This window comes from Puma concolor, chromosome E2, assembly GCF_028749965.1.
Source record: "Puma concolor isolate L17-30 chromosome E2, mPumCon1.1.hap2, whole genome shotgun sequence".
In the NCBI taxonomy this organism is placed as follows: domain Eukaryota; kingdom Metazoa; phylum Chordata; class Mammalia; order Carnivora; family Felidae; genus Puma; species Puma concolor.
The window spans coordinates 53,390,662-53,404,266 of record NC_141681.1 but is presented as its reverse complement, the minus strand read 5'-3'; the positions used below and the strand labels follow the sequence as shown (position 1 = coordinate 53,404,266).

At 55.8% G+C, this 13,605-nt stretch overlaps 1 protein-coding gene across 1 annotated transcript; it reads right to left on the bottom strand.

Annotated features, from left to right (window-relative positions):
- Positions 1-799: 799 nt before the first annotated feature.
- Positions 800-3,367, bottom strand: LOC147573708 (uncharacterized). Its single transcript, XM_086688653.1, has 3 exons — positions 3,133-3,367; positions 2,514-2,906; positions 800-2,060 (listed from the first exon to the last, which is right to left on the bottom strand). The coding sequence occupies exons 1-3, from the start codon at positions 3,365-3,367 to the stop codon at positions 1,507-1,509; spliced, it is 1,182 nt and encodes a 393-aa protein (XP_086544779.1). The 3' UTR covers positions 800-1,506.
- Between the last annotated feature and the right edge of the window lie 10,238 nt (positions 3,368-13,605).

The window sequence follows — 13,605 nt, the reverse complement described above, 5'->3', positions numbered from 1 at the left end:
CACAGCCTGGGGATGTGTAGAGCCTCGGAAAACTTCCTTGGGGGTGACAAAGTTCGCTGGTTTCAGAGGGGGCAGGGCTGCTGGGGCCGCTTAGATAAAACTAAAAGGGAATTGACAAGGTAAAGACGGGAGGGATCAGTGTTTCTTAATCCACTCACTTTCTGGGCAGCCGGTCCGGGCAAAAGCAACCTGTCTCCATTGTTATGAAATGCATCCGGTTGCCAATCGGTGGCTCCGGGGGACACCAGCCTCCCTCCCCCTGCCCGGTGGGTGAGTCTGAATCTTACCTGACTCCTCCTACCCCTCCATCCCTCGCCCCACCTCGGGAAGTCCTCAGGGACTCTCAGGAAGTCTCAGCTCCCCCGTGGGCTGGGATGGACGCTAAGTTAGATTTCTCCCTGCATTGTGTCCGGGGACGACTGGGTTGGGGTGTCGGTGTCCGATAAGGAGGGGTTTTCACTACATCCTGGCCGGGTCTCCACGACCCCCACACTCCCCTCCAGGGCCTGACACAGGAGCACCCCTCCCCCAAATCTGATCTAATTCCCTCTCTGCTCTGCCGAGGCTGGTCTGGCCTAAGAGGATTGGAGCATTTGCTAAATGGAACCAGGACGGGGTCAGAGAAGCAGCTGGGTCAGAGAAGCAGCTGTGGGGAGACCCCCGGGGCCAGGACGGCCACGGGGGGGGGGGGGGGGGGCAGGAAGAAGTGGAAGGGAGGGGGAAGAGACAGGGGCAGAAAGGAGTGAGGGGGTTTCTCCGGGAGAGTTGGGGGGGTGGGCTTCAGTATACAGAAGGGCATAACACCAGCCGGCTCTGCAGGAAAACGTTTCCAAGGTGACCATGAACTTTATTAATTTCCAAATTATCAATCCACAAACAAGGTCCTGGAAAACCATCAGGATTAAAAATACCGAACCAGGTGCCTGGATACAAAGTAACTACAGCAGTGAATTCTACATACAGGACAAACGGATTTAAAAACAAGTGTTTACATATCATCTGAAAAGTCAGGCTCCGTGAAGATAAAAAATGCTACAAAATCACCCTCCAGAAAGATGCACCCGAGACCTCTGCGGTTAAATAACATTTCGCGGAGCGTCTTTGCAAACCACCAAATGAACGAGTTGAGTTCTATGCTCAGGTTGGAAAGCCCCCTGTTGGAAAGATGTCGGTTCGTCCTCATACCATTTATGGATTTGATGCGATTTCGATTAAATTCCCAATGAGGTTGCCCCAGGCCTGCAGAGGAAGCGCTCCGAGCATCCGCGAAACAGACGCTGGGAGCAAGGAGTTCCACGCCAGACCTGGGAACCCACCGAAACGCCCACGTGCGCCCTAAATGCGGGGACACCTGAGCCGCGCGATGTTCGGTGGCCACACAGTGACCACAAGATGCCGCCTCCACAGGTGGGATGACAGGAGGACTGATGATCCGATGTGCAGCCCGACCCCGCCGGCCAGGTCCGCACCCACGTGGACGCGACGGGCGCGCAAGCCGACGACACCCTAGTCCCCTCTGGCCCCGTGGGAACTGCAGGGCTTTTCGGAGACAGATTCGCCTATAAATTCAGTAGCAGAGTCCGAGTCTGTGTCCTCTGCAGGGTCTTCTCCCTCCTGGGACTGGGCCATCAAGGGGAAAGGGGATCCCTCCAAGGGGTCTTGGGGGGAGACGACCGCTGTAAAATTGGGAGCTAGCACGCAGCCGGCGTCTGGCCAGATGTCTGAGCCGGAGCATCCCTGAAGCCGGGCGGGGGCGGGAGCCTGGGCCGGGGCCGGGGTTGGTGCGGCCTGGACGGACCTCTGGGAGCCCTGCCGGGCCCGCGGGGCGGCGCTCAGGCTGCAGGTGCCGGGCTCTGCCGCGGGGGAGGTCCTCCGGGGCCTGTGCGGAGCGGGGTGACAGGCGCCTGGGCCCCCAGGGAACGCAGGGCCAGCAGGGACAGGGACCCCGACCGGGGCGTGCTCAGGGACACGGGCGGGAACAAGGACGGGGGGAGGGGCAGGAACACATTGGGGGAAGCCGGCTCCGCGGCCCCCGGGCGTCGCTGCGCTGGCTCCCCGACCTCACCCTTTGGGCAGCCTGGAGTGCTTGGCCCGGCGGTTCTTGAACCACACCTGGAGGGACCGAGGGGACAAGGCGGAGGGGTAAACGGGCTAGGCAGGGGCACCTCCCCGCCTCTGTCCCAGGTGTGGGGGGCTCAGGAGACACGGCAGCCGCAGAGCTCTCCCTAGGGCCCCTGGAGCCCAATTCAAGGTCCCCCGAGGATGCAGGGGGCAGTGGGGACGGGGCTTGGACACCCGGGAGCCCGGGGGCCAGGAAGGGGCCTGCCTCAGAGGGTCCCCCGCCTTCGCAGAGGCCCTGAGCTCTGGTGCCCCGACACCCAGCGGGCCGTCAGTCTGGGCGGGCTCATGTCGGCGGGTTCGCGCAGCACAGGGTGGCGGTGAGCCTGGGGTCCGGCCCTGAGTCCCCACAGGGGGCCCCTTGCTAGCCCTGTGACCCAGGGGAGCCCTCGGACCCTCTGGCGTGTCTTCTCCCCTGTAGCCCGGGACAGACAGCAGGTGGTCCAGCCGGAGGAGTGCCACCTTCCTGGTGCATTCTGTGGCCAGTGGGGACGGAGGGGGCAGGGGTCCTACCTGCACTTGGTGCTCCTCCAGGTTGAGCCCGGCTGCCAGGGCCACGCGTTCCTGGTAGCTCGGGTACCGGTTGGCCCAGAAGTGTCTCTCCAGCTCCTGCAGCTGCTCCTTGAGGTACACGGTGCGCTTCTTCCGGGGCCTCGGGAGCGTTCGGGCTGATGGGGGGCCTGACCCGAGGAGAGACGGGCTCAGACAAGCCCCACAGACGGCCCCCCGCCCCCCAAAGACCCTCCCCCTGCCCGGGCCAGGCCCCGACGAGCAGGTGGGAGGCACGGCTATGCATGAGAGGTGGCAGCTGGACCCGACGCCCTGGGGTCGGGCCCTGGCTCTCGCGGTCCAGCCCAAGTCTCTGTGCCCTGTGTCGGGGCCTCAGCGGGCACACCTTTGAAATGGGCGCAGTGACGGCTGTCTTGTGATTCCAGCACCCACGGCCGTGGAAGGCAGGCAGGCTGAGCTCCCCAGGCCCAGCCAGGCCGCTGCCCCAGGCAGGCGGGCTCCCACCTCGCCTGGCCCCCCAGCCCCTCCCATCCAGGGCCAGGGCCACCCTGACGCTGCTCACAGGGGGCGGCCGTGCACCAGGCCCTCTGTCCCGGCCCCACGAAGTCCCCACAGCCCGGTGGGGGACGCCCTCCCCAACACCGGGGGCCTCCTCTGGAGGCCCGGAGGCCTCCCCAGCCTCAGCCCCGGCCCCTGGCGCAGGCCCAGGCGCACCCTCAGGGGAGCCTGGCTCTTGCATCCTGCCCGCTGGTCCGCCGCCTGGCCTGCGTGTGGGGTCCTGCCCACCCCACCGGGGCCTTAAATCCCACCTGCCTGCCGTGCCCACCCAGACACACCCTGAGGGTCCTGGGACTCTCCCTCTCTCCCCACCCTCAGCCCCGCCCCCGGAGGAGTCCCAGGAGGGAGTAATCCTTTCCTTACTGAGCAGCTTCTGGATACCCAGGCCCTGGGCTGGGGCTGGGGCCTCAGTGGCCAGAGAGTCTTGGTCCCACCCTCGGGGGGCTCTAGCCCAGGGAACCCCGCATTGCCCCCTGTGGGGGTCCCCAGCCCAGGAAAGGGCCCCTCCAGCCAGTGCCCCGGGCGTCGTCCCCTCCCCCCCCCCCGGTCCTGGGGGCCCCTCCCCCGCCTCCCTGTCCAGCCCCCTCCTCTCCCGCCTGGTCGGTCCAGCAGCCTTCCCGCTGATCCCCAACACCACGCTCGCCCTCTGGTCCCTTCTCCGAGTCTCCCCCCAAGTCCTGGACGGGGCGGGTGCTCAGACACGTGGCCCCGGTGATGGCTCGGGGTCTGTGCCGGTCTTCCTATGGGATGAAGGCCGATGGGGGAGCAGGTGGATGGCTGCCCCCGTGTCTTTGTGAATGAATGAATGAGCTGGGGCTGCCTTAGGGGCTGGACTCAGGAGCTGGGGTCACAGGGGCCCAGCCCCCCCGCCCCCCCAGCTGCATAGACCCACATCTAGACCTCAGGCTGAGCTCCTCGCTGGCCGGGGGTCTGCTCAGGACTCGAGTCCGGGAAGCACGCAGCTTACAAGCCTCAGTTCCCGGGCAGTGAGGGGCCTCTCATGATCATCAGTGCTAGATGAAGGTTAACTAGGCGATCGCGCACCGAATCATAGGTGGCAGAGGGGTCGCGTTGTTCAAGGTTGACCTCGCTCTCCTGAACGGCCCGAGCATCTCACGGTGCCATCACAGCGTCAGTGCGCCTCCGTGCTCCTTCCTTTCCGGCAACATTCCGCCTTCACTGGACGTTGTTTCTCCTTCTTGGGCAGGTGGGAACACAGGGGTCACCAAGTCGAGGGCTCTGCAGTCAACGAGGGATCCTCTAGCAATGTCCTTGGTCTTTAAGATGTGCCCAGAGGCCGCCTTCTCTCTCATTTTTAATAGAAATTAAATGTACCATTTTGTTGATGAGATTGGCCCAGATCGAGAAGAGGGGTCGTGCCTGGGTGTACCGGTGGCATTGTGACGGTGCTCACGTGGGTCTTTCTTTTTCCTCTCCTTTTTTTTTAATGTTTATTTGTTTTTGAGGGACAGCACAAGTGGGGGAGGGGCAGAGAGAGGGGGGGAACAGAGAAGCCAAAGCAGGTTCTGCGCTGATGGCAGAGAACCCGATGGGGGGCTCGAACCCACAAACCATGAGATCATGACCTGAGCCACCTGGGGGCCCCTCACACTGGTCATTAGGGTTAACTTGCTTCCAGCGTCTTGCTTGCTGCCTACACCCCATAGTTTGTAGCAGAACTAGCCTACTCCCCTCGGGATCCTGCAGACCGCTGATCTTGAGGCACCACGGACCAGACTTTCCAGAAGATACACTGGAAAGCGGCCACCGCTAGCCCTGGTGTCCTCAGTGATGGGTTCCCGGTGCAGGGAGGTATCTGGATGGGGCTTGTTTGGGGCTGCGGGACTAGCCTTTCCTCGCAGACACCTGAGAGCCTTGATTATTGACAGATTATTAGAAGAATCGGGAAGCCTTGTATGGACAAATGATTCGCTGTCAACCGCAGGCTTCTGCTGCACCATTTTCCTCACCTTCCGCTTTAAATTTTTTTTTTTAATGTTTATTTATTTTTGAGAGAGACAGAGACAGAATGCGAGCGGGGTAGGGGCAGAGAGAGAGGGAGACACAGAATCCGAAGCAGGCCCCGGGCCCCGAGCTGTCAGCACAAAGCCCGACGCGGAGCTCGAACTCACGAGCTGTGAGATCATGACCTGAGCCGAAGTTGGACGCTTAACCGACTGAGCCACCCAAGCACCCCTCACCCTCCCCTTTAAACCCTCCGGCTCCCCCTGGATGGAGGAAAGTGGTCTTTGAGATATTATCCCACCATCTTTCCAGGTCACTGGCTTCCTCAATAAGGCAACCTTTTCCTTTCCCACCAACACTTGTGTGTTGAGTACTGGCTTCCTAGCAGCAAGCAGCAGAACCCGAGTCTGGAACGGGTCCTCTGTCCGGTAACAAGAGGACAGAGAATCTGACCTTCTCATGCTTTGGGGGTGTAGGCTGGTTTTGGAAACAGACTTGATGATAGCAGTCAATGTCCCTCAGCTGAGGACACCAGGAGTTGAGCTAATGTGGGTTTAGCATCCCATTGCAGGGAGCGGGGACACACACCATGGAAACCCTGGGGTATCTCAGTAAGAGGATGTTTGAGAGGACCTATATAGGACGAGGGCTTGTATGAGATGATCTGGGGGAAGGTTCCAAGAAAAGTGATTTTTATGCACAAAAGAATTGAAGTCAGGGACTCAAGCACATACTTGTACCCATATAAGCATATCCCCATAGGCCTGGAGACAGAAAGCAGATTCCAGGGGCTGGCAAGAGTAGGGAATGGGGACTCAGTGCTTAATGGGGACAGAGTTTCGGTTTGGGATGATAGAAAAATCCCCAGAGATGGATAGTGGTGATAATTGCACAAATCGTGAATGGAGTTAACAGCACTGACTTGTACATTTAAAAAATGGTAAAGAGGTGGGGGGGGGGGCGCCTGGGTGGCTCAGTCGGTTAAGCATCCGACGTGGGCTCAGGTCATGATCTCACCGTTCGTGGGTTCGAACCCCGCGTCGGGCTCTGTGCTGACGGTTCGGAGCCTGGAGCCTGCTTCGGATTCTGTGTGTGTCTCTCTCTGCCCCTCCCCTGCTCATCTCTGTCTCTCTCTGTCTCTCTCTCAAAAATAAATAAATGTTAAAAATTAAAAAAAAAAAAAAAAAAGCGAGGCTTTGCTCCGGGTTGGATGATGTCAGGAGACAGGGGTCGTTCTGTGATTGGCTGTCACGTCTAGAAGATGGGGAGGTTGGAGAGACTGGAGCCAGCGTTTGTATGGGTAATGTCACCCGTGTTAGTCTGCGTGGGGAACATCGTCTCTTTGGCGGTTTGGACCATGTGCGTGTTTCTCTTAGCGATCAGACACGATTACGGAGACATGATCACTTCAACACAAAGACTGACCTTCTAGGCAACCGGAGGGAACCAAGTCTTGGTTGTGAGCACCTGGCCAGCTCCCGGCTGTTGGGAGCTCCTATCTAGTTCCCCTATTTAGCAAATCCCTTGAAGTCAACATGCCAAATGCTGTGACTGAGCAGTTGGGAATCCCCGGAGGTCCTTACCATCATCAGTTGCCTGACCTTGAGCAAAGACCTCCTCCCCCCGCAGCCTTGATGTTCCCCACCTGTACAATGGGACTATCCCAGGGTCTGTCTACACGTGCATGAGAGCTGAATGCTGCTGACATCTGCTCAGGAAAGAACCTGGGAGATCCCACTCCTGTCCCTGCAGATTTGTCCCCAGGGCAAAGCCACTGGTTGTCTGCGAGGTCTCCACCCTGCAGGTGACACAGATCAAACACTATAATTGCCTGAAGAACCAGCCTCCCTCCCTAGCACCTCTCCTCAGAGATTTTCAAATTCTATGCAGCATCAGAATCCCCTAAAGGGTTTATTGAAACCCAGACTACCAAGCCTCCCCCTTCCCGACTAGTTTCTGATTCAATGGGTTCTGGGGGTGGGACCCCAAATTTGCCTTTCTGACAAGTTCCCAGATGATGCTGATTTAGCTGGTCTGAATCGGGACAAATCAGGGACCACCTCTGTAGGTGAATGCCTCCCTCCTCAACCTGGGCCCCTACCCCTGGCCTTGGTCCCAGACCTTAGCTTCTTTAAGGGGAAACATTAAAAAAAAAAAAAAAAATCAAAGGGAACGTTTCACTGAATATAACATTGAGAAAAATGCAACAAGTTATCACAGAGAACACCCCTACATCCGCTGCCCAGAGAGAAACAGAATATTCCCAGCAACCTCCGAGCTCCCCTATGCTCCACCAAGCAAAGATAATCACCATCTTGTCTTCTGATCCTATAGGTTCGTTTTGCCTGGTTTTAAACTTGACAGGCATAGAATCACAGAATGCGTCCTCTTTTGCATTTGCCTTCTGTCGCTCATCATCGTCTGCAAGAGCCCCCCTCCCCCGCCCTGCCCTATTGCCTGTGGACCATGGTCTGTCTGCATTCTGATGTCTGTGCGGTTTTCCATTGCATGGTATGACACGGTTGGTTTATCCATCCTCTCGTCCGTGTGCATTTGGTTTGGTTCCAGTTTTGTGTTATTACACTGACACTGTGAACATTCTTGTGCGTGTCTTGCGACACACAGGCGTGTGCATTTCTTTTGGTGTCTTCCTAGGGGTGGAATTTCTGAGCCATACAGCCATGGAATTTCCTGAGCTCAGCGCCAGTGGATTGTGCTTGATCGATTTCTAAAGTGATTTTACCAGTTTATACTTCCGTTTCGTCCATATCCTCCCCCAAACTTAGCATTGTCTTTTAATTTTTGCCACGCCAATGGGTCGGTAGACAAAGATCACTGTGGCTTCATTTTTTATTTTCCTGACGGCCGATGAAGTTGAGCGCCTTGCCCGTTCATGATGGTCTATTTCAGTCCTTTTGGTTGATGTTTTATTGTATAGTTTTCTGTGTAGCCATCATGCACAGATTTTGTTAGATACTTCATGCCCATCAGAGCCCAATGTAGAGCTTGAAACAACAGCCCTGAGATCAAGTCCTGAGCTGAGATCAAGAGTCAGACACTTAACTGACTGCAACCTAGGTGACCCTAATTTCCTTCTTAACTGTTATGTGAAATTCCTTGGCAAAGCCAAATGGGCATGGTGTGTTCTTTGTGTGAAAAATGTTAATTATGGATTCCTCTTCTTTTTTATATATAAATAAATAATGTACTTGTGTTTTATTTTTTTTAATTTTTTAAAAATGTTTATTTATTTTTGACCAGAGAGAGACAGAGCATGAGCAGGGGAGGGGCAGAGAGAGAGGGAGACACAGAATCCGAAGCAGCTCCAGGCTCTGAACTGTCAGCACAGAGCCTGACACGGGGCTCAAACTCACAGACCGTGAGATCATGACCTGAGCCGAAGTCGGACGCTCAACCGACTGAGCCACCCAGGCGCCCCCTTGTGTTTTATTTTTTATTCACTTACTTTTAAGTAAAGTCTACACCCAATGTGGGGCTCGAACTCACCACCCCAATACCAAGAGTCATACCAACTGAGCCAGTGGGGGCACCCCTGGATTATTCTTTAATAAGACTATTCAGATTTTACATTTTTGTGCATGCTTGCTTTGGTAAGTTGTGTTTTGCTAGGAGTTCGTCATCTGAATTTTCAAATTTCTGGGCACACGGTTGTTCACAATATCCTTTCATGATCATTGATATCTTTTTTTTTTATTTTTTTTAACATTTATTTATTTTTGAGAGAGAAAGAGACAGAGCATGAGCAGAAGTAGGGGCAGAGAGGGGCGCCTGGGTGGCGCAGTCGGTTAAGCGTCCGACTTCAGCCAGGTCGCGATCTCGCGGTCCGTGAGTTCGAGCCCCGCGTCGGGCTCTGGGCTGATGGCTCAGAGCCTGGAGCCTGTTTCCGATTCTGTGTCTCCCTCTCTCTCTGCTCCTCCCCCGTTCATGCTCTGTCTCTCTCTGTCCCAAAAATAAATAAAACGTTGAAAAAAAAATTTTTTAAGAAGTAGGGGCAGAGAGAGAGAGGGAGACAGAGAATCCAAAGCAGGCTTCAGACTCCGAGCTGAAGCACGGAGCCCGACGCAGGGCTCGAACTCATGAACCATGAGATCATGGCCTGAGCTGAAGTCGGACGCTTAACCGACTGAGCCACCCAGGCACCCCGATCATTGATATCTTAATGTAGGACTCTTCATAACGCCCCATGTTCATTCTTGGTATCTTTGTGAGTATTTTTGTACTGATTTCCATAGCCTTTAGCAAAACAGCTCATGTCTTTTTTTTATTGTGTATTTTTTATTTTATTAATTTCTGCTCTCATCTTTACTATTTCTTTCCTCATTTTTAACTTCTTGAGATGACATTAAAGGTGGTTGGCTTTAGGCTTTCTTCCTATCTGGGCCTGATATATCCTTTAATGCTACGGACAAATCCAATGGAAATTAGAAGATCATGAACAAATTTATGCCAACACGTTTGACAACGTAGAGAAGAATGGACCAATTTGGGGGGCGCCTGGTCAGTTCAGCATCCGACTCTTGATTTCCACTCAGGTCATGATCTCGCGGTTCGTGAGTTCAGGTCCCGCGTCGGGCTCTGCGCTGGCAGTGTGGAGCCTGTTTGGGACTCTCTTTCGCCCTCTCTGTCTGTCCCTTCTCCGGTTGTGCACACCCTCTCTCAAAATAAATAGATAAAAACAAAAAAACAAACTTAAAAAAAAAAAAGAATGGATGGATTCCTTGAGAAATACAACTTTCTGAGGTTGACCCAGGAAGAAATCTTAAAATATGAACCATGATATATCTGCTGAATAAACTAAGTGCATAGTTAACCTTCCTACCCAAAAACTCCAGCCCCATAGACTTCACTGGAGGATTCTACCACCTTCTTAAGGAAGGACGCACAACTTGCACAAAGTCCCTTCCTAGCATCTGTCTGGGCTTCTCTTTTCCTACCTAATCCCCTCCTCCACTGTCCTTTCTATTCCTCCTTTTCCCAGTGCACTTGACTCTCCGTGTTCACCTCCTCTGGATGCCCCCCCCCATCTCCTCCATACTCTGAGGGGCTGGAAGCACCATCCCTGAAGTCACCTAGCAGAGGTCATGTTTGCACGCCGTGTGGCCAGCCATTCCATTCTCCCCTCCCAGCCTCTGTTCCATGTTTGCCCTGAGAAGCACCGGGAAGGCTGAGACTGGATCCTGTTTGCCTTGGGAAGGTTCCTTAGCCCATCCTCATCCATAAAATAGGGGAGCTGGGGGATGGCGCCCACCGCATGAGGCTGGAATGAAGATTCAGGGAGGGAGAAATACAAGGAAAGTGTCTAACAGCTCCTGGCACATGGTAAGCGCCCACTGGAGAGTTTGGTTGTGATCTCATTAGTACCACATGTCCTAGGCGTGATCTGCCACGGAGGAAGGCGTCCCGCAGTTAGAACTCATTTGTCTTCGCGGAGGGCTCCGCCCCTCCTCTGCCTCCCCCAGGGATGGGGGGGGCGGGTCATGTGTCTGAACCTAATCCCTGCTAATTCCCAGCCATTCTGCTGAGGCTGGACCATCATAAGAAGATTGGAGCATTTGCTAAATTAGTCCGGTTCAGGGACAGAGGAGACAACCAGGGAGGGGCCCGGAGACCAGGAGGGCCGGGGTGGGGGGTGGGGGGGGAGAGGATGCAGACACATACCTGAGGGGACGGAGGAAGGAAGGATGAGGGAGGACCACAGTCGGAGGGGAGGGGAGAAAAGCCAGGGGGTCCCAGAGGGTCCAGCAAGATGAATATAAATCCCAGCCCTGCCTCTTCGTATTTGTGAGATCCTAGGCAGGTCGCCTGACCTCCCACTGCCTCGGTTTTCTCATCTGTGAAAGTGGGATGGTCACAGCACCGTCGGATACGAACAGCACCTCTCGCGTGGGTCATCTCTGAGAATTAAAAGAGTTTGGACTGGCTTTCTCCGGGGTCTGGCACATAGTGTGTGCTCAGTGGGTTTTTCCTTTTTGCTTCCAATTTATCGACGTCTCGTTTATATGGTATAAAATTGGCTCATTTTAACAGTACGGTTTGAGGCATTTGGACGATCACATAGAGTCATGGAACCACTACTCTTATCAAGACGTAGAATATTCCCCCGGGGCGCCTGGGTGGCTCAGTCGGTGAAGCGTCCGACTTCAGCTCAGGTCACGATGTCACAGTCCGTGAGTTCGAGCCCCGCGTCGGGCTCTGTGCTGATGGCTCAGAGCCTGGAGCCCGCTTCGGAGTCTGTGTCTCCCTCTCTCTCTGCCCCTCTCCCACTCATGCTCTGTCTCTCCTACAAATAAACATAAATAAATAAACAGACAAATAAACGGAATCGTGTAATACGTGGCCTCTTGTGTCTACACGGCCTCTTCTGTGAATGTACTTAAAACCACCGAACTGCACACTTTTAAGATGATAATAATGGTCAGTTTCATGTGCGGGATATTTTAGCACAAAAATAAATGTTTATTGGACGCTCACCAGGTACTTGGTATAATGATCTCGTCTCATTCTCTCGAGGTAGGTCTTCTCAGTGTTACAGGTGGGGAAACTGAGGCGGGGAGAAATGCCCAGGGTCACGTGAGCAGAAGTGGCTGACCCCGGCTTGGACGGCAAGTCTGTCTGTCCCCACCAACCCTGGGTCCCCTCCCCAGGGACCCACAACACACACATCCTAACCTGGGACTCAGGGATTGAGAACAGGGGCAGACAGTGGTGTTTTACAGTTGGAGAGACAGAAAGCCGGGGACAAAAAAGAAAAGAAAGAGAAAAGCAGAGATGAGAGGGACATGGCTGGGGCGGGGGGGGGGGGGTGGGGAGACTGAAGGTGGCTGATAGGGAGGGCTTGAATCTTTACACGGGCCACCAAGGCAGGAAGCATGGCCATCCCCTCTTCCTCGCAGAGGGGGATGGGGGGGGGGGTTGGTGCCCAGGGAGGTCACAGCAGGTGGGAGAAGCTAGCCGTCTGGAGTCCACATCCCTGCTTAATTGGCTTTAGGGAGAAACCGAGGAAAAGTCGGCGACCAGACCGAGAGAGCACGTGGACAGACCCATGACCCCAGAGATACAGGTGGGGGAGAGAGGAAAAGGACAGAGCAACCCCCTGTCTCCACCACCCCACCCCCCCCCACACCGCCTGCCCCGTCACAGAAATTTTTTAAAAAATCACCCAGACTTCAAGCGAGAGTCAACATTTTAATTGTTGTCGCTCCGTGAGCGGCTTTTCGGGAAGGGGACTGGAGTTCCAGTGAGTGGAAAAAGGGATACAGAATGAGGGGGCCTCCTGACCTCTCAGCCCCGGTTAGCCTGTGTCTGTGGCCCCCAGCCCCTACCCCTCTGTGTATCCTTTGTGCCCCAGGCTGGACTCTGAGCCACTCCCGGGGGTCTAATGGCCCAGAGGCCAGCGTGGCCCAGGCCCCTGAGAGACGTTCACACGGCGTGCTTGAGTAAACCAGCTTTGTGGCCTCTAGTGACCCCAGTGTGCAGGGGTCTCGGGGGTCTAGGCTGTGCGCACCTGTCCTGGCCTGGACCCAGAAAACTCATCTGAGCCCCCCCAGCCTCTCTGCACACCGTGCCCGCCTCCTGACACCCCTTCCTGCACCAGGGGCCTGGGGCCAGCTCCTACCGGCTCGTGAGCCCAGATGGCACGCGTCCCGCTCTGGGTCCGCGAGCCCAGACTGGCGCCTTGAAATCAGCCATAGTGGGAGGATTCACACCACAGAAACCGGCCAGCGAGGCACCTCGGAGATTCTCCGCTTCTCCTACCTCCTCCCACCCTGTGCCTCGTGGGACACCCCCCCCCCCCCCCCCCCCCCCCCGGTGAAAGGCTCGTGGCTGCCGATCACCCAGGCCCAAAAAAAACGAAAGGGAAATTCGGACTGAGGAAGCAAGGCCAACGCGCCAAACTCCCTCGAGTGTCAAAACGCCTGACTCCTTCTCAGAATTCTTCCAGTGCTGCTCTCGGACGCCGTGGGTCGGGAAGAAATGCAGCGCTGCCCCAGGAAAACTTCCTCGGGCCAGGCTCTCTCGTCCGGGTCCGCAATCGGGGCCCCAAACAGACTCTAAGAGAGGGACCGTATATCTGAAACGTGGGACTTCCTTCTAATCCGTTTCTCCCCCCCTCCACCCCCACGTTTAACAGACGGGAATCCTGGCACCTGCTCTTTCTTCCTGAAACACCCACAGCTATAGTTAGGACACCCCAGGCAATGCCAAAATTCCTCCGATGTTTGGGTGAAAGTCACCTTTAGAAAATCCTGACACAGGGCTGCCTGGGCGGCCCAGTCAGCGGAGCGTCGGGCTCTTGGTTTCGGCTCAGGTCTCGATCCCAGGGTGATGGGACCGAGCCCCGCGGGGAACAAGGAGCCGGCTTGGGATTCTCTCTCTCTCTCCCCTTCCCTCTGCCCCTCCCCTGCTCGCTTGCTCTCTGTCTCTCTCTCTCTC

Bases quoted from the DNA above. Each gene is read 5' to 3' on its own strand.
- LOC147573708 (XM_086688653.1), bottom strand. From the start codon at position 3,367: ATGCAAGAGCCAGGCTCCCCTGAGGGTGCGCCTGGGCCTGCGCCAGGG. The intron at 2,907-3,132 runs GTGGGAGCCCGC...TCTCATGCATAG, and splicing joins GGGCTGGGGGGCCAGGCGAG to CCGTGCCTCCCACCTGCTCG. The intron at 2,061-2,513 runs GTCCGAGGGCTC...CCAAAGGGTGAG, and splicing joins GGGAGAAGACACGCCAGAGG to GTCGGGGAGCCAGCGCAGCG.